Genomic DNA, 26555 nt, shown 5'->3' with positions numbered 1-26555 from the left:
CCCTGATGGTATTTTCAAGCCAGAATTCTTCCCTTTCTAGGTCATCATCTATATTCGCTCTGAATTCCTCGGCCCCTTGCTCCGAATTCTATCAACTGGAGGTAATCACCCCTACGTCTTGGGGAGCTATGGCGGCAGGCTAGGGGATTGGAGGGGGTGGAAGAGGTGGAGTGTTCGAGTTTGCACGAACAAACTTTGAATACCATGCGTTCATCAAGTGGAAGCAGGCTGCTCTAGCTCCTCCGCCCTTACTAAATGTCACGGGCCCACTCTCGACTAGCGCGGTCCCTTCAGTGGGAGCCGGCGCATTACTCTCTATATCATCTGCCACTGCTCCGTCAGGATCCATTTACTATATGAAAACATAATTTAAATTCGTCAGGAGTCGTCACACTATCACAATGTATTTTTGGCATGTATAGCTAGGCTTGTACACTCGCTACGTTACTCCAAGAATTGACTAAACTGCAGCTTTGATACCACTAACTGTAACACCCCTTACTCATATCTCACACTGAGACAGGGTACGAGGCATTACTAGACTTAAGCACATGCATACAAACAATTTTGAGTCATAGAATTTTGCTCAAATTTAAAACTTTCAAACTTTGTCTTAATGTCCCTAATATGAATCTACAAGGCCCAAAAACATGCTTTGGAAATAGTTTGAGAATAAATAAGACACTTTGAAAACTTTGAATAATTTCAACGCAAATAAGGGCACACACCCGTATAGGAGGGCGACACGCTCGTGTGTCCTCTTAACATGGCCATGTTGAAGGCTCGTGTGGCCCACACGACCAGAACATATCGGGACACGCCCGTGTCCCTAGCCCGTGGAATTTATTTCTCGATTCGAACCTACAGGGGTTTTCACTCGGCTTGGCACATGCTCGTGTCCATGGCCCGTGTCCCTCACACGGCCATGACACTCCCGTGTCTCAGCCCGTGTACAAAAACCTTGACATTCTATTTCTGACGTCATCAACCATTTAAGGGCACATGGCCAAGGCACACGCCCGTGTGCTAGGCCGTGTCCTCCACACGTTTGAGATACATAGCTGTGTTTCTGCCCGTGTGGTTACTATTGGGCATTCTGTTTTTTCAAATTTAGGTGCAGGGGACACACGGCCTGACTACACGCCTATGGGGCAGATTGTGTGTCACACACGATCTAGACACACGTCCGTGTGTCTACCCTTGTGGACAAAAACAAGGCTATTTACGAAGCCTTTTTGTCACCCTTACTTACACCCACCTACAAAAACATCGAACAATACCAATACCACATAAACACATGACTACATCAACCAATACCTAGGCAACCATACATCATTTCCAAGCTATTTCTTATCACATACAACATCTCCTACTTATCAACACAAACAATGCAACAAACACATCCATGATAATTTTCATCAAATGCATTTAAAAATAATCAGTATTAGCCAACATCAATAGACTATACAAAATGAATACCACATCCATATGAGCCAACACTTGTGGCTAAACCAACATGACACAAAACAAAAAGACTAATTCCCTGTACATGCCATGCTCAAAACAATTAAACTAATTATACCAAAAACTTTAGGTGATAGTGTGATCAATACCTCCGACATCCCTTGATTCTCGAGCTAGCTTGGTGGCACTATAAGAAAAAGGGAAAAGAGAGGAAGTAAGCATAAAGCTTAGTAAGTTACAAGTAAATAATTAACATCGCTTTACCAAGTAACATCATACTCATAACATATCATACACTTGCACAAGACTCTCGAATGACTATAGATATAACTTACTCATTTTCATCCTTACTATTCATATACATAACCCGAGCTCATTCTTATCAGTTTCTTGTAGGTACCTGTACCACTTGCAACATAATCATAACTTTTCTCAATCATGATATAATCTTTAAATTACCCGTTGAACTAGTTGGAAAAATAAATGGATACCCGATAAGTCTCATACAAAAGGGCAAGATGTCGATGCCATGTCCTAGACATGGTCTTAATCTGGCTCTCATATATCGGTGCGGATGCCATGGTCCAAACATGGTCTTACACTAGCTCTCATATGAATGATGATGCCATGTTCTAAACATGGTCTTACACTGGCTCACATATTAAGGCCGATGCCATATCCTGGACATGGTCTTACACTAGCTCTCATATCAATGCCGATGCCATGTTCCAAACATGGTCTTACACTGGCTCACATATCGAGGCCGATGCCATGTCCCAAACATGGTCTTACACTGACTCACATAACCCTAGTATCACGGCATGGATATCCGATCTATTCCTACGGTTCAATTGGAAGTTTTACCACATCAAATCTCGTCATTCATATTTGTTATAAAATCAAAAATTTCATGCAATATCAATTATTTAATGCATAATTACAATAGAACTGTGATATTTACATGCAACTTACCTCGGTATACAAAATATAGGCGACTAGTTGAATTAGTCTACTACCTTGGTCTTCCCCCAGTCTAGGTCCGGATTTCGTATTCCTTGATATATAATGATAAAATTCACTAATTTAATCATCACATTAATTAAGACATTTCATAATTCTTATTTTGGACAATGACCGTTTTACCCTTAAACTTTCACAAAATTATGATTTTTCCATTAGGCTCGTAAAACGATTTTCATCAAATTTCCACATTAACAAAACCTAGCCAAAACTACTTTAAGCCTATAGCATCTCACAATTTCAATTATTCACACATCTACTACTCATTTTGTAACTTTTACAAAATGGCCCCTTTTTGGTGTTTTCATGAAAACCCCTTTCACTAAAGTTGTTTATTTAACAACCATGATTCATTTTCTTATATAAAATTCAGCGACAACATGAGTATTCTCATGAAAAAACACTAGACTCTCAACTATTTTTCAAAATAGTCCTCCCATAAGTTAGCTTAAGCTACAAGGGCCTAAAAATATAAAAATCATCAAGAAAGACCATCAAAATCACTTACTTGCAAGAGTCTAAAGCTGTTGAAAATTTCAAGCTCCCATGGCCTTTTTTCTTAGAGAAAATCGGTAGAGAAGAAAGAGAGAATGAAAAAGATGAAAGCTTGTCCTTATTTTATTATATTTCTAGTCAAATTTATCACCAAATTTCACCTAACTTTGACCTTAAAAATTCTTTGTCTCCATGTTCAGCCACTAAAAAATTTGTGGTCTATTTACTCAATAAAGACCTCTAATTTAATGTTCTATAGCCATTTGACACCATTAGCTAGTAGAACAAAATTTTTGCACTATATGCGATGTCCTTTTCAAAATTAAGCATGCAATTACTGAAATTAATTCACCAAAAATTTCAAACCCTCATGTAATCATGCTATAACACAAAATAATATTAAAATAATTTTTTCGACCTTGGATTTGTGGTTCTGAAACAACTGTTTTGACTAGGCCCAAAATCGGGCTGTTACATGAATTGTATTTGAATTGACTAATTGTATGAGAAATGCATGTTTAAATGTGTGATAAGGTTAGTAAAGCTCTGTAACCCTATTTTAACATCGAATACAGGTAAGGGGTGTTACAGACGCACTGTCCCAAGCCATGTTGAGGATATTTGAGAGGGTCGTTGGACCTCATTTTGGATCTGGGGGCTGACGGTCGGTAACTGAACAACTCCGATTGAATGGAGCTGAGCTATTTAGGGGTGTCACTAGAGTCACCCCTATAGTGGCCGAGTTTTGGTTGGAGGCCACTGAGAGGATTATGAATGATTTAGACTGTACTCCCGAATATAAACTTAATGGTGCAGTCTCTTCGCTTCATGACGAGGCATATCAGTGGTGGAATACCCTAGTATCAGTGGTGCCAAGAGAAAGAGTTTCCTGGAATTTCTTTCAAGCTGAGTTCAAAAAGAAATATATCAGTAAACGGTTTATTAATCAGAAGCGAAAAGAGTTTCTTGAATTGAAACAATGCCATATGTCTGTAACTGAATACGAACGAGAGTTTGTAAGGCTTAGTAAATATGCTTGGGAATGTATTTCAACTGAAGAAATTATGTGTAAAAGGTTCAAAGATGGATTGAATAGAGATATCAGATTGTTGGTTGGAATTCTAGAGTTGAAAGAATTCGTTGTACTTATTGACAGAGCCTGTAAAGCCGAAAAACTTGGCAAAGAAAAGAGAAAGGTAGATTTTGAGGCTAAATATTCGAGGAAAAGATCGATGAATAAGCCGTATCAGTTTTTGTCAAAGAAATCACGGGATTTGTTCAGTCGTTCAAATACTTCAATAGGATATCCAAACAAAGATCGTGGAAAGCAATACTCGAGTCCTAAGGCTCAAGCTACATCAGTATCGAGTGTTGTCAGTGTGAGAAACAACAAACCCGAGTGTCAGCAATGTGGACGACGACAATTTGGAGACTATTGGATGATTAATAATAATAAAGCCTATCTCAGATGTGGTTCACAAGAACACTTTATTCGTGATTGTCCTCAGTTATCCAAGAAAGATAATCTTCAGACTTCAAGACTTAGCAATCCTGCTACTAGAGGGAGGCCACCGAGAAATACAGGGAATGTAACTAGTAGTAGAGGAATAACAAAAGACTCCGCTGTGAGATCTGACACTAGTGCACCTGCTAGAGCTTATACGATTTGCGCTTGCGAAGTGGCATCGTCACCTAATGTTATCACCGATACATTTTCTCTTTATGACACTAATGTAATTGCATTGATTGATCCTGGATCGACTCATTCATATATCTGCATGAATTTAGTGTCCAATAAGAGTTTTCCTGCTGAGTCTATAGAGTTTTTGATTAAAGTATCGAACCCCTTACGCAAGTATGTTCTAGTTGATAAAGTTTGCAAGAACTGTCCCTTAATGACTCGGGTTACTATTTTTTGGCTGATTTGATGTTGTTACCATTTGATGAGTTAATGTAATTCTGGCTATGGATTGGTTGACACTACATGATGCTGTTGTAAATTTATTGAATTGAAATGTCAGAATAGTGAAATCATTCGAATTGAATCAGATGAATCAAGTAAATTTCTTGTTGTGATTTCGTCTATGTCAGCTTAGATATGTGTGAGAAAAGGTTGCGAAGCTTATCTTGCTTATGTTTTGGATACAAAAGTGTTTGAATCTAAGATTGAATCAGTGCCAGTTGTTTGTGAATATCCGGATGTGTTTCCAGAAGAATTACTAGGGTTGCCACTGATTAGATAGGTTGAATTTGCTATTGAATTAGTGCCGGGAACATCACCGATATCTATAGCTCCATACATAGTGACTCCGACAGAATTGAAAGAGTTGAAAGCTCAGTTGCAAGAGTTAATTGATAGAGGTTTTGCACGACCTAGTTTTTCGCCCTAGGGTGTGCCAGTGTTGTTTGTAAAGAAGAAAGGCAGGTAAATGAGAATGTGTATTGATTATTGACAACTCAACAAAATTACAATAAAGAACAAGTATCCTTTACCGAGAATAGATGACTTGTTTGATCAGTTGAAACGGGCAACAATATTCTTGAATATTGATTTGAGATCTGGCTATTATCGGTTGCAAGTTAAAGATTCAGATGTGCAGAAAACTGTGTTCAGAACAAGGTACGTGCACTATGAATTTCTTGTTATGCCTCTCGAATTGACTAATGCTCTTGCAGTTTTTATGGATTTGATGAATCAAATTTTTAAACAGGATTTAGATATATTTGTTGTTGTATTCATTAACGACATTCTGATCTATTCTCGAGATGAGTCTGAGCATGCCGAGCATTTGAGGATTGTGCTACAAACCTTGAGAGATAAGCAACTATTCACTAAATTCAGCAAATGTGAGTTTTGGCTTCGTGAAGTTGGATTTTTGGGACATATTGTTTCAGTTGAAGGTATACGAGTTGATCCGAGTAAGATTTCTGCAGTTGTTGATTGGAAACCACTGAGAAATGAATCTGAAGTCAAATTTTTTTGGGGGTTAGCTGCTTACTATCGACATTTTATCAACAGGTTTTCAGTGATTGCTACACTAATGACCAGATTGCTACAAAAAGATGTGAAGTTTGAGTGGTCTGAAAAATGTCAACAGAGTTTAGTTCAGTTGAAAATATTATTAACTGAGGCACCAGTGTTGGTTCAACCTGAGTTGAGTAAAGAGTTTGTGATTTATAGTGATACGTCATTGAACGGTTTGGGTTGCTTTTTGATATAAGAAGGAAAAGTGGTAGCTTATGCCTTCACACAATTGAAACCGCATGAAAAGAATTATCCGACATATGATTTAGAGTTGGCCGCTATTGTATTTGCATTGAAAATTAGGCGACATCATTTGTACGGTGAGAAGTGCCACATCTTTACCGATCACAAAAGTTTAAAGTATATAATGACTCAGAAAGATCTGAATTTGTGTCAACGAAGGTGGCTCGAGTTTCTGAAAGACTATGAGCTAGTGATTGATTATCATCCAGGGAAAGCGAAAGTAGTCGCAGATGCTCTGAGTAGAAAATTATTATTTACTTTACGGGCAATGAATAATTAGTTAACCTCATCAGATGATGGTTCAATTGTAGCAGAGTTGAAAGCTAAACCGGTTTGTCTTTAGCAAATTTGTCAAACTCAGAAGTAGAGTTTGCATACCGAGAGATCCAGAGCTTATTGTTCTGAGGTAAAGTTTGCATGCCGAGAGATCCAGAGCTTATATAGAAATTTCTGAATGAAGCACACAGTGGTTGTCTATCTGTTCACCCAGGGAGTACCAAATGTACAGTGAGTTATAACTGTTGTATTGGTGGTTGGGAATGAAACGAGACATTTCAAAGTTTGTATTGAGGTATTTAGTTTGTCAACAAGTAAAAGCTGAACATCAAGTGCCTTTGGGATTGCTACAACCGGTGATTAATCCAAAATGGAAATGGGATAGAGTTACGATGGATTTTGTATCTGGATTGCCTCTCTCTCTCTGAGGAAGAAAGATGCTATTTGGGTTGTCGTTAATCGACTGAGGAAATCTACGCATTTCATTCCGGTATGTATAGACTATTCACTTGATAAATTGGCTAAATTGTACATTTTAGAGATTGTTAGATTGCATGGTGTGCCAGTTTCGATTATTTTGGATAGAGATCCGAGGTTTATATCGCAATTTTGGAAGAAATTGCAAGAAGCTCTAGGTACAAGGTTGAATTTTAGTACAGCATTTCATCCGCAAACTAAAGGTCAGTTTGGGAGAGTAATTCAAATTCTAAAGGATATGCTTCGTTGTTGTGTTTTAGAGTTCGAAGGCAACTGGTAGAAATATTTGCCATTAGTTGAATTTATGTATAATAATAGTTTTCAATCGAGCATAAAAATGGCACCGTATGAAGCATTGGATGGTCGCAAATGTCGAACTCCAATGTACTGGACCGAGCTTAGTGAGAAAAAGATTCACGGGGTTGATTTGATTAGAGAGACTGAAGAGAAAGTGAAAGTAATTTGTGACAGTCTAAAAGTAGCTTCAAATCGACAGAAGCCATATGAGAATTTGAAACAAAAAGACATTGAATTTTAGATTGGAGACAAAGTATTTTTGAAAGTATCTCTGTGGAAGAAAATTCTTCGATTTGGTCGCAAAGTCAAACTGAGTCCGCGATATATCGGGCCGTATGAAATCATTGAAAGAATAGAACTAGTGGCATATCGGCTAGCATTACCGTCAGAATTAGAAAAGATTCACAACGTGTTTCATGCCTCAATGTTACGATGGTATTGATCAGATCCATCACACGTAATTTCTCTGGCAGAGATTGAAATCCAACCCAACATGACATACAATGAGGAACCAATTAGAATTTTAGTTCGAGAGGTTAAATAGTTGAGAAGTAAACGCGTAACTTTAGCGAAAGTACTTTGCAATGACATGGTGTCGAAGATGCCACGTAGGAGCCCAAGGAATCTATGAGAAAATAGTACCTTAACCTTTTTGCTGGTAAGAATTTCGGGGACGAAAATCCATAAGGGGGGAGAGTTGTAGCAACTCATTTTTTGTCAAATCAGAATAGTGGTTTTAGGCCAATTCGAGGTCAAAATAACTATTTTATTATTATTTTAAGGTTTACAGCATGATAGTTTAGTTGTGTGAAATTTTCATTAAGAAATTTTAACATTTGAGTATTTAATTCGATAAAAAGGACTAAATCACGTAAAGTGCAAAATTTATGTTCTATTAGTTAAAAGTGTCTAATAGCTATGTAACATTAAATTTAAGGTCCTTAAGTGTTAATTAGATCATTTTTATAGTGGGTGGAGATTTATGGACATCTTTTAATGGCTTTAAGGTTTACATATTATAAGGTTAAAATAGTAATTAGTATAATAAACTTAAAACAAATAAAAGAAAAATTAGCACTCATCTTCTTCAAGTGTCATTCCACTGAAATTATAGAAAAAAGTTGTAACACCTCGTACCCGAGACCGTTTCCGGAGTCGAACGCGAGGTGCTAACAGACTTAATTCCTTACTTAATCAGCTCATACAATTCATTTTTAAAATTTTTAGACGAGCTGGCTAACTCTATCACAGTCACTCTAAAAATCATATCTCGAGTTCTGAAACTCGAAATTCAATTCCGTAAATTTTTCCTGAATCTAGACTCATACATATATTTACAAATTTTTTTCTAGAATTTTTGGTCGGGCCAATAAGTACAGTTTATTAGCTAAAGTCTCCCCTATTTCAGGGTTCGACTACTCTGACCTTCATGCATTACGACTTAGATCTCTTCCTGTACAGGGCTTCAATACTTATTCCGTTTGTTTCTAATGAAACTAGACTCAAAAATAAATCTGTAAATAATAAGCATGACTTATAATTATCTCTGGTTAATTTATGGTGAATTTCCAAAGTCAGAACAGGGGATCCAGAAATCGCTCTGGCCCTGTTTCACGAAAACTTAAACATCTCTTAAAATACGGCTCATATGGTCGTTTCGTTTCTTTCATATGAAAATAGACTCATCAAGATTCGATTACATAATTTATTCATTATTTAATTCCATTTATACTATTTTTAGTGATTTTTCAAATTCACATCACTGCTGCTGTCAGCTTCTATTTTAAGGTAAAATTTACCTATTTCATAGTTTTCCATGAATCAACTAGTAATTTGACATACATTATTTCCAAGTATAATCACGATTAGCCCTGACATACGTAGCACCAATAGGACCATGATTGGCCATTCCAATGGCTAATCATTACCAAACATTTTCACATCACTTAATAACCATATCATAAGACCATATATACAAAATGATCATAATGTTATACTCAAAATATACAAGCCATTTTCGCATGGCTATACGAATATACATTACCAAAAGATACTTAATTCAACAACAAGGGTCAGCCCTATACATGCCATTATCAAGTTCAACTGAAGAGTACCAAAAAGTGGCTTAGATAGTGTGGATGACTTCGACATTGACACGTCCGAGTCCGATAGCTGACGAACAAAATCTATAACACAAGGAAACATGGTAACGGAGTAAGCAAAATGATGCTTAGTAAGTCTTAAGAAATTTTAAACAGGTAAAATTTGACATAGAAGTCAACATTCCAAATATTAAACTCGAATCAGCTGTATACCTTTTTGCCCGAAATTACGTATATATATAGATACACTAACATACAAAGAGATCACAACCTGAACCTCGATCATAAACATGAATTATAGAAATAATTTAATCGTATACCTTCATATAAATAAAGACATTGTCCGAAGTAGTTATTTTCATATTCATAGATGTGATATTCATCCATACGTATATCTATACATACATATGCACATTCCATTCCTTATATATGAAACTTCAATCTAAAAGTGGGTTCGCTTAAGTGTACGAAATGCGTACCTGTTTTTCATACTGTATAGTACATTCAATTCATAACCTTACTCGAATTATCGACATTAAGCCTGCTAGGTTAGAACCCGAATCCAGTCACTAGCATAAAGCCTTCAAGACTTTAAATTCAGATGTATATCCAGCACATAGCCTGCGAACCTAAAGTCTGGATATAATTCTCGCATATAGCCTGCGGACATAAAGTCCGGATATAATTCTCGCATATAGCCTGCAGACATGAAGTCCGGATATAATTCTCGCTTATAGCCTATGGACCTGAAGTCCGATATAATTCTGGCATATATATATTCACATGGTAACACCTTTCACATAGCCTATCACATTGGTAATTCAATTGCTCCATTCGTATATAAGGGCAACATATACACCATCATTTTCATTTCGTTTTGAAGATCATACAAACAAATCACATCTACCTTTCATCAATCCAATTTAACCCGAATTATCCATTCAACTAAATGTCATATAATTAAATTATTTACCACACATCTTAGATCAAATAGGACTAAAAGATAATGTTCATCTAGCATAGACATATCAAGGCATCGTAAATCTTATACTAAAGGCGAATACTCAAAACTTACTTTATATCCTTCTGAACAAGTCTCGGTTTGGCTATTCCGTGACTTTAGCTTTTCCTTTATCCGATGTTGCCCCTCTATGCTCTTGAGCTATGTTAAACAAGTTTAGTCATATTAAACCTTTTCATCAACTCATTATTCATGACATAAAAATCATTAAGAGCCGAATAGGTGGCCACTTAATAAGCTTGAATTCATAGGAACTAAATGCCAAAAGAAAATGTCTATGAAACATTTACTCAAAATCTTCTATCTGTAGTTCAACTTCTTAGCCCCTAATCGGTACACTAAGACCATATTAATTCATTTCTCATATTATTAACATAAGCATAGCAAAGCAATTCTCTATAAACAATTTTTATCAATTCATCCATTCACTAGGGACATAGCCGAATGTTCACTAAGAAATTTAAGCACACAAAGTATGGCTTCTTCAATTGACTTACCATTTTTAATTATCCAATTTATTTAAACATTCAATAACAACTCCTCTATTATCAAACACACATTCGGCAAGAACATTGGTAACTTATACTACATCAATTCTAAGCATATAATATTGTTAAATGTCATTAACAAATAAAGCCATACACACACAACTTATAAGTAAATTCCATCCTTGCAAAGTCTATAATTCACTCGGCCACTCAACCCACAACCTATCGAAACTTCAATTCAAACTCATTAGCCGAATACACATATACTTATAATAAGCACATATGACGTCTTCTTCAAGACACATTCGGCTATGGCATAATTTCCTTATAAAACCCAATTTATCAATCCACCATCACATGTATCATTACAAAGCTTCACACTTAGCATGCTAATGACATCAAAACAATCCACCTTAACCGAAACTTAACTCATACAAAACCTATCTTCAAACCATAAAATAGGTAGAATTTAAACTAATCATCCAAATGGTGCATAAGTTTTTCCAAGAATGACATTGAACTTACCTTACTTTAGCTATCCACCTTAGCCGAATTTTCTTCCCTAAAGACTTTTCTTCCTCTTCTTTCTCTAGTTACAGCAATGGAGGAGAAAACATAGGCTAACTTTGGTTTCTTCTCCCACTAACTAGTATTTTATTAACCTTATTCATTATTTCATTTTGTAACATAAAATTATTAGCATAAAATAGTTATAATATTCTTTAATCTATAACATGGCCGGTCACTATGTCAAATTTGGCTAATTTGACATGCAAGTACAAGCATTTTCAAACATGTATTAATAAGTCACTTCAACATTTGCCTAACACATTTCTAAATTTTATCACATAAGTCCTATTTAATAAAATTCACTTACAATTAACAAAATTCAAACATGAAATTTTCACACATGCATATATACATATAATAAGCATCAAATATGACGGTTAATTATTTTTATGACTCAGTTTTGTGGTCCCGAAACCACTTTCCGACTAGGGTCACATTAGGGCTGTCACAACTCTCCCCCACATAAGAAATTTTCGTCCCCGAAAATCTTACCAGTGAACAAGTTAGGATATCGTTCTTTCATAGAGTTCTCGGGTTCCCAAGTAGCTTCTTCCATCCCGTGCTTGTGCCATAACACTTTTACTAAAGGAACCCTTTTGTTTCGTAATTCTTTCACTTCACGATCTAGGATACGAATCGGTTCTTCTTCATAACTCATATCGGATTGAATTTCAACTCTGATAGATTAATTATGTGCGAAGGATCAGATCTATAACGTCGAAGCATCGAAACATGAAAAACGTTGTGAATCTTTTCAAGTTCAGGGGGTAAAATCAATCTATATGCAACTGGACCAACTCGTTCGGATATTTCATACGGCCCAATGAACCTCGGACTCAATTTGCCCTTACGGCCAAATCTGAGTATCTTTTTCCAAGGTGAAACTTTAAGAAACACTTTATCTTCCACCTGATACTCAATGTCTTTTCGTTTCAAATCCGCGTACGACTTCTGACGATCTGAAGCTGTCTTCAGACTTTCACGAATTATTTTTACTTTCTGCTCAGCATCTTTCATCAAATCAACCCCGAAGATTTTACTTTCCCTAAGCTCGGTCCAAAACAATGGTGTACGGCATTTACGACCATACAAAGCCTCGTAAGGTGCCATCTTAATACTTGATTGAAAACTATTGTTGTAAGCAAATTCAATCAAAGGTAAATACCGTTCCCATGAACAACTAAACTCAAGGATGCAACATCTCAACATATCCTCGATTTTCTGAATTATCCGCTCGGATTGACCATCAGTCTGGGGATGAAAAGCGGTGCTAAAATGCAACTTGGTACCCAAAGCTTCTTGCAATTTCTTCCAAAATCGCAAGGTGAATCTCGGATCTCTATCCGAAACAATAAAAATAGGTATCCCGTGTAATCTTACAATCTGAGAAACATACAATTCAGCTAGTTTATCTAGTGAATAATCCGTACGTACGGGAATAAAATGAGTCGACTTAGTCAGTCTATCAACAACAACCCAAATCGCATCTTTCTTACTTACCGACAATGGAAACCCAGATACAAAATCCATCGTGACTCGATCCCATTTCCATTCAGGTATCATGATTGACTGAAGTAAACCTGTAGGCACTTGATGTTCCGCTTTCACTTGTTGACATATTAAACACTTCGAAACAAAATCGGAAATGTCTCGTTTCATACCATGCCACCAAAACTGACGTCTCAGATCGTTGTACATTTTCGTACTCCCCGGGTGAATTGGCATTCGACTACAATGAGCTTCATTCAGAATCATCGAAATAAGTTCTGAATTTCTTGGAACACACAAACGACTTCTGAACCTCAAACAATCGTCATCATCAATTTGAAACTCTGATTCTATATTCGAAACACATTCAGCCCGTTTTGCAACCAATTCATCATCGACTTTCTGAGCTTCACGAATTTTATGAATCAACAATGGTTTGGCCTTAAATTCTACTACTAACACATTATCAGATAGAATGGACAAGTGTACATTCATCGCTCGTAAAGGAAATAGTGATTTATGACTTAAAGCATCCGCAACCACATTAGCCTTTCCCGGGTGATAGTCAATGACAAGCTCATAATCTTTTAACAACTCAAGTCAACGTCTTTGTCGCAGATTCAAATCTCTTTGAGTCATCAAATATTTGAGACTTTTGTGATCCGAAAATACATGGCACTTCTCACCAAATAAGTAATGTCGCCATATTTTCAAAGCGAATACGATGGCAGCTAATTCGAGATCATGGGTTGGATAATTTTTCTCATGTGGCTTCAATTGCCTCGACGCATAAGCTACAACTCGACCTTCTTGCATCAATACACAACCCAACCCAAGTAAGGATTCATCACTGTAAATGACAAACTCTTTGCCTGATTCGGGCTGCACTAGTATTGGAGCTTCAGTCAAATAAGTTTTTAGTTGATCGAAACTTTTCTGACATTTTTCTGTCCATTCAAACTTAACATCTTTCTGAAGTAGTTTCGTCATTGGTGTGGCTATCATCGAGAAACCTTTTACAAACCGTCTGTAGTAACCGGCAAGTCCCAAAAAGCTCCGAACCTCAGTAATATTTCTCGGAGGCTTCCAGTTAAGTATGGCTGAAATTTTGCTCGGATCAACTCGAATACCCGATGCAGATACCACATGACCCAAAAAGCTAACTTCTCTCAACCAGAACTCACATTTACTAAACTTAGCATATAACTGCTTATCCCGTAAAATCTGCAACACTAATCTCAGGTGTTCAGCATGTTCGGTTTCATCCTTCGAATAGACCAAAATGCCATCAATAAACACAACTACAAATCGATCCAAATACTGTCTGAAGATCTAATTCATCAAATCCATAAATACCGCAGGGGCATTAGTGAGTCCAAATGGCATCACTAAGAACTCGTAGTGACCGTATCTCATTCTAAAAGCAGTTTTGGGTATATCTGAATTTCGAACTCGCAACTGATAATAACCCGATCTCAAATCTATCTTTGAAAACACTGAGGCCCCCTTTAGTTGATCAAACAAATCATCAATACGCGGTAACAGATATTTATTCTTTATTGTCACTTTATTCAGCTGACGATAGTCGATGCACAACCTCATGGTTCCGTCCTTCTTTTTCACAAACAATACTGGTGCAGCCCAAGGTGAAAAACTTGGTCGAGCAAAACTTCTATCTATCAACTCTTGCAACTGAGTTTTCAATTCTTTCAATTCCGTTGGTGCCATACGATACGGAGCTATCGAAATCGGTGTAGTCCCAGGTACAAGTTCGATGCCAAACTCTACCTCTCGAACAGGTGGTAACCCCGGTAATTCTTCGAGAAAAACATCCAGATATTCACAAACCATTGGTACCGATTCAAGTTTCTTTTCTGATTCTTTATTATCAAGTACGTATGCAAGATACGCTTCACACCCCTTTCTCACATATTTTTGAGCTAACATTGAGGATATTATTGTTGGTAATCCATTCCAATTAGTAGACTCAACTCGGATTATCTCATTATTTGCACATCTCAAATCGATAGCCTTACTTTTGCAATTTACAATTGCATCATGTACGGTCAACCAATCCATCCCGAGGATAACATCAAATTCCTCAAACGGTAAAAGCATCAAATCGGCCGGAAAATAGGAACCTCGAATTACTAGGGGACATTTCTTACACACCTTATCAACAAACACATAATGACCCAAGGGATTCGACACTCTAATAGCGAACTCAGTAGACTCAACAGGTAAAGTCTTACTGGATGCTAAAGTCTCACATATATAAGAATGAGTAGAACCAGGGTCAATCAAAGCAATCACATCAGTATCAAAGAGAGTGAATGTACCAGTAATAACATCAGGCGAATAAGCATCCTCGCGTGCACGTATAGCATAAGCTCTAGCAGGAGCACGAGCCTCAGATCTGGTGGTAACATCTCTAGATCCTCTCTGACCGCCACTAGCATTCCCCGTATTTTTAGATGGTCTACCTCAAGTAGTAGTAGCACCCGGTTTCCCACTCTGATTTACATTCTGTTCAGACAGTCTTGGGCAATCCTTGATAAAGTGGTCAGCTGATCCGCACTTATAACAGGAGCGGTCAGGGAATCTACAACTCCTCGAATGCCATTTACCGCAATACTGGCACTCCGTCCTGTCCCGACGATCATTTCCAACACTGGCAACCGAAGTGACCCGCGTACTCACAGGGGGTCGATCACGATCTCGTCTGGAAAAGCCCAAAGTGTCTTTAGATCGGCCTGGATCACTTCTAAATTTCTTTGATGGTTGTTGAAAGGGCTTTCCCAAAGACCTCTTACAGAATTCTCTTGCTTCCACTTCAGCTTTTCTTTTCTCCTTATTGAGCTCTTCGGCTTTGCAAGCTCGTTCGACAAGTACTACAAATTCTCTAATTTCAAGAATGCCAACATACAGTTTTATATCTTCGTTCAACCCGTCCTCGAAGCGTTTACACATGATAGCCTCGGACGAAACACATTCCCGAGCGTATCTACTAAGTCTGACAAACTTTCGCTCATAATCAGTAACTGACATAGAACCCTGCTTAAGCTCAAGAAATTCTTTCTGTTTCTGATCGATGAATCTTTGAATGATATGTTTCTTGCAGAACTCGGTTTGAAAGAATTCCCAAGTAACCCGTTCTCTCGGCACGACGGAAACCAAAGTATTCCACCAATAGTAGGCAGAATCACGTAACAGAGATATAGCACATTTTAAACATTCATCAGGTGAGCACGATAATTCATCGAACACACGAACGGTATTATCAAGCCAAAACTCAGCCTGCTCAGCATCATCACTGTCAGTAGCCTTGAACTCAGTAGCCCCATGCTTCCGAATCCTATCAACCGGGGGCTTGTTCAACCTCGACGGGTCAACTCCAGGAGATATTACAGGTGCAGGGTTTGTATTAGTCGGGGGTGGGGGTTGTGGGACAGCCGTATTAGTTCGAATATACTGATTGAACCAATCATTCATCACGCTATAAAAAGCTTGCCTAGCTTCATCATTCTGATTACTAGCAATAGGTTGAGAGTCCACCGGTGCCGTCCCATGTGCGAGAGCAGGCGCTACACTCTCAACATCATCAGCTATCGCTCGGTTGGGATCAGGATCCATTACTATAAATAAACACATTTTTAACTGTCAGAAATCACCACACTATCAGATAAACACATAATGGCATGTATAGCTATTCCCCTACGTATTACGGTAGTCCTAGAATCGACTAAACTGTAGCTCTAATACCAATTAAATGTAACACCCCGTACCCGAGACCGTTGCCGAAGTCGAACGCGAGGTGCTAACAGACTTAATTCCTTACTTAATCAGCTTATACAATTCATTTTTAAAATTTCCAGACGAGCTGGCTAACTGCATCATAGTCACTCTAAAAATCATATCTCGAGTTCCGAAACTCGAAATCCAATTCCGTAAATTTTTCCTGAGACTAGACTCATACATATATTTACAAATTTTTTTCTAGAATTTTTGGTCGGGCCAATTAGTACATTTTATTAGCTAAATTCTCCCCTGTTTCAGGGTTCGACTACTCTGACCTTCATGCATTACGACTTAGATATCTCCCTGTACAGGGCTTCAATACTTATGCCGTTTGTTCCTATGAAACTAGACTAAAAAATAAATCTGTACATAATAAACATGACTTATAATTATCTCTGGTTAATTTATGGTGAATTTCCAAAGTCAGAACAGGGGATCCAGAAATCGCTCTGGCCCTGTTTCACGAAAACTTAAACATCTCTTAAAATACGGCTCATATGGTCGTTTTGTTTCTTTCATATGAAAATAGACTTATCAAGATTCGATTACATAATTTATTCATTATTTAATTCCATTTATACTATTTTTAGTGATTTTTCAAATTCACATCACTACTGCTATCAGCTTCTATTTTAAGGTAAATTTTACCTATTTCATAGTTTTCCATGAATCAACTAGTAATTTGACATACATTATTTCAAAGTATAATCACGATTAGCCCTGACATACGTAGCACCAATAGGACCATGATTGGCCAATCCAATGACTAATCATTACCAAACATTTCCACATCACTTAATAACCATATCATAAGACCATATATACAAAATGATCATAATGTTATACTCAAAATATACAAGCCATTTTCGCATGGCTATACGAATATACATTACCAAAAGATACTTAATTCAACAATAAGGGTCAGCCCTATACATGCCATTATCAAGTTCAACTCAAGAGTACAAAAAAGTGGCTTAGATAGTGTGGATGACTTCGACTTTGACACGTCCGAGTCCGATAGCTGACGAACAAAATCTATAACACAAGGAAACATGGTAACGGAGTAAGCAAAATGATGCTTAGTAAGCCTTAAGTAATTTTAAACAGGTAAAATTTGACATAGAAGTCAACATTCCAAATATTAAACTCGAATCAGCTATATACCTTTTTTCCCGAAATTACGTATATATATATACACTAACATACAAAGAGATCACAACCTGAACCTCGATCATAAACATGAATTATAGAAATAATTTAATCGTATACCTTCATATAAATAAAGACATTGTCCGAAGTAGTTATTTTCATATTCATAGATGTGATATTCATCCATACGTATATCTATACATATATATGCAGATTCCATTCCTTATATATGAAACTTCAATCTAAAAGTGGGTTCGCTTAAGTGTACGAAATGCGTACCTGTTTTTCATACTGTATAGTACATTCAATTCATAACCTTACTCGAATTATCGACAATAAGCCTGCTAGGTTAGAGCCCGAATCCAGTCACTAGCATAAAGCCTTCCAGACTTTAAATTCAGATTTATGTCCAGCACATAGCCTGCGGACCTAAAGTGTAACACCCCGTACCCGAGACCGTTGCCGGAGTCAGACACGACGGGTTAACAGACTTAATTCACTTATTAATAGTCCATTTTAAAAATTTCCAGACTAGCTGGCTAACTGCGTCACTGTCACCTTAAAAATCATATCTTGAGTTCCAAAACTCGAAAATCAGTTTCGTAAATTTTCCCTAAGACTAGACTCATATATCCATTTACAAATTTTTTTCTAGAATTTTTGGTGGGGCCAATTAGTACAGTTTATTAGTTAAAGTCTCCCCTATTTCAGGGTTCGACTGCTCTGACCTTCATGCATTACGACTTATATATCTCCCTGTACAGGGCTTCAATAGTTATTCCGTTTGTTTCTAATGAAAGTAGACTCAAAAAGGAATCTATAAATATATGGTATGACTTCTAATTATCTCTGGTTAATTTATAATTAATTTCCAAAGTCAAATAAGGGGATCCAGAAATTGATCTGGCTCTGTCCCACAAAAACTTAAATATCTCTTAAAATACGACTCATATGACCGTTTCGTTTCTTCCATATGAAAGTAGATTCATCAAGGTTCGGTTACATAATTTATTCACTATTTAATTCCATTCCTACTATTTTTAGTGATTTTTCAAATTCACACCACTGCTGCTGTTAGCATCTGCCTTTAAGGTAGACTTTACCTATTACATAGTTTCCATGATTCAACCAACCCCTTAGCATATATAGCACAAAGTATGATCATGATTAACCATTCCAATGGCCAATCATTGCCAAGCATATCCACACCTCTCAATAACCATATACATACAAAATGATTATAACATTATGCTCAAAATATATATAAGCCATTTTCGCATGGCTATCCAAATTTATACAAAACCAAAGGGTACATGACCAACAACAAAAAGGGTAGTCCTATACATGCCATTTCAGAGTTCAACCAAAAGTGTACCAAAGGGGCTTTGATAGTGTGGACAACTTCGACTTCGACAATCCCGAGTCCGATAGCTAACGCACCAGAATCTATAAAATAGAGATTCAAAGAACGGAGTAAGCATTTAATACTTAGTAAGTTTTTAGCAATAAAATTAGGCACAACTGAAGTATAGCATTCACATAACTAAACGGATAACTTCATATACACATATTCTCAAAAATCAGTCCTACTTCACATTTCCAACCCTTATATTCATACATAAGGGATCAACTTACCCAAAGGCCCGAAAGCTCACTAATCGACTGAGCGGATAATATTTAAACGAAATCACTACTCCAATGCATATACGAAACGTACCTTATCATTGGAGATTTTACGAGCGTATTAATTGAAATTATTACAGCAAGATCGCTCATTCCCAAACCAAGTACCTTCGGGGTTTAGCCGGATATAGCTTCTCGCTCAAATGCCTTCGGGACTCAGCCCGGTTATAGTAACTCGCACAATTGCCTTCGAGACTTAGCCCGGTTATAGTAACTCGCACAATTGCCTTCGGGAATTGACCCGGTTATAGTAACTCGCACAAATGCCTTCGGGACTTGCCCCGGTTATAGTAACTCGCACAAATGCCTTCGATACTTAGCCCGGATATCAATCCGAATATCCATGCACATATCAATAAATCATGACACATCAATATTTCACTTTCGTAACTAGAATTCAAACACAAGTCACTTATCAAGCATTATCATTTTCAGCTCAAAAGCTACATACAAAGGGCATGATTTTGATTTGCTTATAACATAATCTAATCGAATCATAATCTAAGTTTCATTACTCGAAAACTTACCTCGGATGTTGTCAAACGATTTCGACGGCTATTCGATCACTTTTTCCTTTCCCTTGTCCAACTTTGGTCCTCTAAGCTCTTGAGCTAATTCAAACAAATTTAACTTATTAAAGTCTCATTATGCTAGCTTATGGCCGAATATGACAATGAATTTGATAGGTCATATGGCCACCTTTAGCTCAAATACAAAATGGTCATACGCATTTTTAATCACATTGAGCAATTTAATACAATTAATCTAACATTTCCTCATGTGCACGTTTATTACCGAATACACACATCATTAACCTAATATCAATTATCTGAGCACTTTAACAAAATTTTCCTTGAGCCGAGTACCTAAGTCAAGATAGATTCATCATTATGCTCGCCTCTAACCGAATACATGCAACACCAATCTACCTCATGTGGCCGAATATGCATGTCTATGTTGAGGCCGATTATATGCTTAATACTTCCTACAAGTATGGTTACTTGTATTGACTATATATCATTTTGTTTCAAGTTCAAAACTCGGCTAATACACATATATACACTAGTAATAAAATACTAACATTTTGCACTTCACCTTACTACCATTTCTCATCTATTTCCTACCATGGCCGAATGCATCAAGACGCCATACCATTTCAATTTTGGTCATGGGTTACACAAAGAACTTAATGTCTAACTCAAAATGCCAAAAAGAAAATCCAAGAGTCATCAAACACCATCACATGTATCATTACAAAGCTTCACACTTAGCATGCAAATGACATCAACACAAATCCACCTTAGCCGAAACTTAACTCATCTTCATGCCTCATCACCACAACATCAAACACCAACCAAGAAGACAACACCCATGGCCGAATATCATCTCCATCTCATAGCAAAGATTTAAACCATGGGCTAGGTAGAACTCAAACTAACAACTAAAAACATGCATGAATCTCATGAAACAACATCAAACATACCTTAGTCTAGCAAACCACCATAGCTGATTTCCTCAAAGCTCTTTTTCCTTCTTTTTCTTTCTTCTATTCGACCAAGAACAACATGAGAGCTTTTTTTCTTTCTTTTTTTTTTTCATCATCATTTACCTTCCCATTATTATTTTATTGCCCATACTCCTTATTTTATTTTTCCTAACATAAATCACTAACATAACATGTTTATGACATGTTTTACCCATAACATTTTGTCCACCCTCCTTGTCATGGCCGGCCACTTACTAATTAAGGGGGAAATTGACATGCAAGTCCACCCTTTTGATCTCATGCACTAATAGATCCTTATAGATCGACCTATAACATTTCAAAAGTGTCACACATAAGTCCTATTAGTTAAATTTATGCAATTGACTAAATCGAAGCTTAAAACTTTCACATATTCATATTCACATATTTTAGACAATAATCATTATATTCAAATAATTTGGTGACTCGGTTTAGCGGTCCCGAAATCACTTTCCGACTAGGGTCACTTTAGGGCTGTCACAACTCTCCCCCACTTAAGAAATTTTCGTCCCCGAAAATCTTACCGGTAAATAAGTTTGGGTATCGTTCTTTCATAGAGTTCTCGGGTTCCCAAGTAGCTTCTTCCATCCCGTGTTTGAGCCATAACACTTTTACTAAAGGAACCTTTTTGTTTCACAACTCTCTCACTTCACGAGCTAGGATACGAATTGGTTCTTCTTCATAACTCATATCGGTTTGAATTTCAACCTCGGAGGGACTTATTATGTGCGAGGGATCATATCTGTAACGTCGAAGCATCGAAACATGAAAAACATTGTGGATCCTTTCTAGTTCAGGGGGTAAAAGCAACCTATATGCAACTGGACCAACTTGTTCGGAGATTTCATACGGCCCAATGAATCTCGGACTCAACTTGCCCTTACGCCCAAATCTGAGTACTTTTTTCCAAGGTGAAACCTTAAGAAACACTTTATCTCCCACCTGATACTCAATGTCCTTTCGTTTCAAATCCGCGTACGACTTCTGACGATCTGATGCTGCCTTCAGTCTTTCACGAATTATTTTTACTTTCTGCTTAGCATCTTTAATCAAATCAACTCCGAAAATTTTACTTTCATCGAGCTCGGTCCAAAACAATGGCGTACGGCATTTTCGACCGTACAAAGCCTCGTAAGGCGCCATCTTAATGCTTGACTGAAAACTATTGTTGTAAGCGAACTCAATCAAAGGTAGATACCGTTCCCATGAACCACTAAACACAAGGATGCAGCATCTCAACATATCCTCGAGTATTTGAATTATCCGCTCGGACTGACCATCGGTTTGGGGGTGAAAAGCGGTGCTAAAATGCAACTTGGTACCCAAAGCTTCTTTCAATTTCTTCCAAAATCGTGAGGTGAATCTCGGATCTCTATCCGACACAATAGAAATGGGCACCCCGTGTAATCTTACAATCTGAGAAACATACAATTCAGCTAGTTTATCCAATGAAAAATCCGTACGTAGGGGAATAAAATGAGCCGACTTAGTCAGTCTATCCACAACAACCCAAATAGCATCTTTCTTACTTGCCGACAATGGCAACCCAGATACAAAATCCATCGTGACTCGATCCCATTTCCATTCAGGTATCATGATCGGCTGAAGTAAACCTGTGGGCACTTGATGTTCCACTTTCACTTGTTGACATATTAAACACTTCGATACAAAATCGGAAATGTCTCGTTTCATACCATGCCACCAAAACTGACGTCTCAGATCGTTGTACATTTTCGTACTCCCCGGATGAATTGACATTCGGCTACAATGAGCTTCGTTCAGAATCATCGAAATGAGTTCTGAATTTCTTGGAACACACAAACGACTTCTGAACCTCAAACAATCGTCATCATCAATTTAAAACTCTGATTCCGTATTCGGAACACATTCAGCCCGTTTTGCAACCAATTCATCATCGACTTTCTGAGCTTCACGAATTTGATGGATCAACAATGGTTTGGCCTTTAATTCTGCCACTAACACATTGTCGGATAGAACGGACAAGTGTACATTCATCGCTCGTAAAGAAAACAGTGATTTACGACTTAAGGCATCCGCAACCACATTAGCCTTTCCCGGGTGATAGTCAATGACAAGCTCATAATCTTTCAATCGAGCCAACGTCTTTGTCGCAGATTTAAGTCTCTTTGAGTCATCAAATATTTGAGACTTTTGTGATCCGAATATACATGGCACTTCTCACCAAATAAGTAATGTCGCCATATTTTCAAGGCGAACACAATGGCAGCTAGTTCAAGATCATGGGTCGGATAATTTTTCTCATGTGGCTTTAATTGTCTGGACGCATAGGCCACAACTCGACCTTCTTGCGTCAATACGCAACCCAACCCAAGTAGGGAGGCATCACTATAGATGACAAACTCTTTGCCTGATTCGAGCTGCACTAGAATTGGAGCTTTAGTCAAATAAGTTTTCAATTGATCAAAACTTTTCTGACATTTTTCCGTCCATTCAAACTCAACATCTTTTTGAAGTAGCTTCGTTATTGGTGTGGCTATCATCGAGAAACCTTTTACAAACCGTCGGTAGTAACCGGCAAGTCCCAAAAAGCTCCGAACCTCAGTAATATTTCTCGAAGGCTTCCAGTTAAGTATGGCCAAAATTTTGTTCGGATCCACTCGAATGCCCGATGTAGATACCATGTGACCCAAGAAGCTAACCTCTCTTAACCAGAACTCACACTTACTGAACTTAGCATATAACTGCTTATCCCATAAAATTTGCAACACTAATCCTAGGTATTCAGCATGATCGGTTTCATTTCTCGAATAGACCAAAATATCATCGATAAACACAACTACAAACCGATCCAAATACGGTCTAAAAATTCGATTCATCAAATCCATAAATACCGTGGGGGCATTAGTGAGCCCAAACGGCATCACTAAGAATTTGTAGTGACCGTATCTCGTTCTGAAAGTAGTTTTGGGTATATCTGAATCTCGAATCTCGAATTCAGCTGACGATAGTCGATGAACAACCTCATGGTTCCGTCCTTCTTTTTCACAAACAATACTTGTGCACCCCAAGGTGAGAAACTTGGTCGAGCGAAACCTCTATCCGTCAACTCTTGCAACTGAGCTTTCAACTCTTTTAACTCGGTTGGTGCCATACGATACGGAGCTATCGAAATCGGCGTAGTCCCTGGCACAGGCTCAATACCAAACTCTACCTCCCGAACAGGTGGTAAACCCGGTAATTCTTCGGGAAAAACATCCGGGTATTCACAAACCACCGGCACAGATTCAAGTTTCTTTTCTGGCTCTTTATTATCAAGTACGTATGCAAGATACGCTTCACACCCCTTTCTCACATATTTATGAGCTAACATCGAGGATATTATAGCTGGCGACCCATTCAAGTCAGTAGACTCAACTCGAATCATCTCATTTTTTGCACACCTCAAATCGATAGTTTTTCTTTTGCAATTCACAACTGCATCGTTAACGGTTAGCCAATCCATACCGAGGATAACATCAAATTCATCAAACGGTAAAAGCATCAAATTGGCCGGAAAGCAGGAACCTCTGATTTCTAAGGGACATTTCTTACACACTTTGTCGACAAGCACATAACGACCCAAGGGATTTGACACCCGAATTACAAACTCAGTAGACTCAACAGGTAGAGTCTTACTGGATGCTAAGGTTTCACATATATAGGAATGAGTAGAACCAGGGTCAATCAAAGCAATCACATTAGAATCAAAGAGAGTAAAAGTACCGGTAATAACATCTGGCGAGGAAGCATCCTCGCGTGCGCGTATAGCATAAGCTCTAGCAGGAGCACGAGCCTCAGATCTGGTTGTAGCATCTCTAGATCCTCTCTGACTGCCACTAGCATTGCCCGTATTCCTAGATGGTCTACCCCGAGCAGTAGTAGCACCAGGTTTCCCACTCTGATTTACGTTCTGTTCAGACAATCTCGGGCAATCTTTAATAAAGTGGTCGGCTGACCCGCACTTGTAACAGGAGCAGTCATGGAATCTACAACTCCCCGAATGCCATTTACCACAATACTGACACTCCGTTCTATCTTGACGATCATTTCCAACACTGGCGACCGAAGTGACTCGTGCACTTACAGGGGGTCGATCACGGTCTCGTCTAGAAAAACTTGAAGTGTCTCTAGATCGGCCCAAATCATCTCTAAATTTCTTCGATGACTATTGATAGGGCCTCCCCGAAGACCTTTTACGAAACTGCTTTGCTCCCATATCAGCTTTTCTTTTCTCCATACTGAGCTCCTCGTCTTTGCAAGCTCGCTCGACAAGTACCACAAATTCTCGGATTTCCAAAATGCCAACATACAGCTTTATATCATCATTCAGTCCATCCTCGAAACGTTTACACATTACGGCTTCTGAGGAAATGCATTCTCGAGCGTACCGGCTAAGCCTTACAAACTTTTATTCATAGTCGATAACCGACATGGAACCTTGTTTAAGTTCAAGAAATTCCTTCCGTTTTTGATCCATGAATCTCTGACTGATATACTTTTTTCGAAACTCGGTTTGGAAAAACTCCCAAGTTACTTGATCTTTGGGCACAACAGAAGTCAACGTATTCCACCAATAGTAGGCAGAATCACGTAGCAAGGAGATAGTACACTTTAGGCACTCATCGGGTGTGCAAGATAGCTCATCGAGTACCCGAATAGTGTTGTCCAACCAAAATTCAGCTTGCTCGGCATCATCGCTGTCCGTAGCTTTAAATTCAGTAGCCCCGTGTTTTCGGATTCTGTCAACTGGGGGCTTATTTGACCTTATTTGGTCGGTTGCTGGAGGTATTGTAGGTGCGGGGGTGGTATTAGTCGGGAATGGAGGTTGTGGAACAGCTGTATTAGTTCGAATGTATTGGTTAAACCAATCATTCATCACGCTATAAAAAGCTTGCCTAGCCTCATCATTCGGATTGCTAGCAATAAGTTGAGAGTCCGCCGGCGCTGTCCCTTGTGCGGGAGCAGGCACTACACTCTCAAGATCATCAGCTACCGCACGATCGGGATCGGGATCCATTACTATAAATAAACATATTTGCAAATGTCAGAAATCACCACACTATCAAATAATCAAAAAATGGCATGTATAGCTAGACCCAAACGTATTACGGTAGTCCTAGAATCGACTAAACCGTAGCTCTGATACCAATAAAATTGTAACACCCCATACCCGAGACCGTTGCCGGAGTCAGACACGAGGGGTTAACAGACTTAATTCACTTATTTACAGTCCATTTTAAAAATTTCCAGACTAGCTGGCTAACTGCGTCACTGTCACCTTAAAAATCATATCTTGAGTTCCAAAACTCGAAAATAAGTTTCGTAAATTTTCCCTAAGACTAGACTCATAAATCCATCTACAAATTTTTTTCTAGAATTTTTGGTCTGTCCAATTAGTACAGTTTATTAGTTA

At 38.0% G+C, this 26555-nt stretch overlaps 1 protein-coding gene across 1 annotated transcript in view; it reads left to right on the top strand.

Moving 5' to 3' along the window:
• The first annotated feature begins 3749 nt into the window (after positions 1–3749).
• The window catches only part of LOC107945389 (uncharacterized), a 52845-nt gene continuing 30039 nt past the window's right edge, over positions 3750–26555 (top strand). Inside the window, exon 1 of the mRNA XM_041075955.1 lies at positions 3750–4676. Coding sequence (XP_040931889.1) covers positions 3750–4676 — 927 coding nt within the window. The remainder of the gene's footprint in view (positions 4677–26555) is intronic.

The sequence above is a fragment of the Gossypium hirsutum genome, chromosome A08 (genome assembly GCF_007990345.1).
Source record: "Gossypium hirsutum isolate 1008001.06 chromosome A08, Gossypium_hirsutum_v2.1, whole genome shotgun sequence".
Taxonomy (NCBI): domain Eukaryota; kingdom Viridiplantae; phylum Streptophyta; class Magnoliopsida; order Malvales; family Malvaceae; genus Gossypium; species Gossypium hirsutum.
The sequence above is the reverse complement of the archived record's forward strand: the minus strand, read 5'-3'. Positions and strand labels throughout refer to the sequence as shown.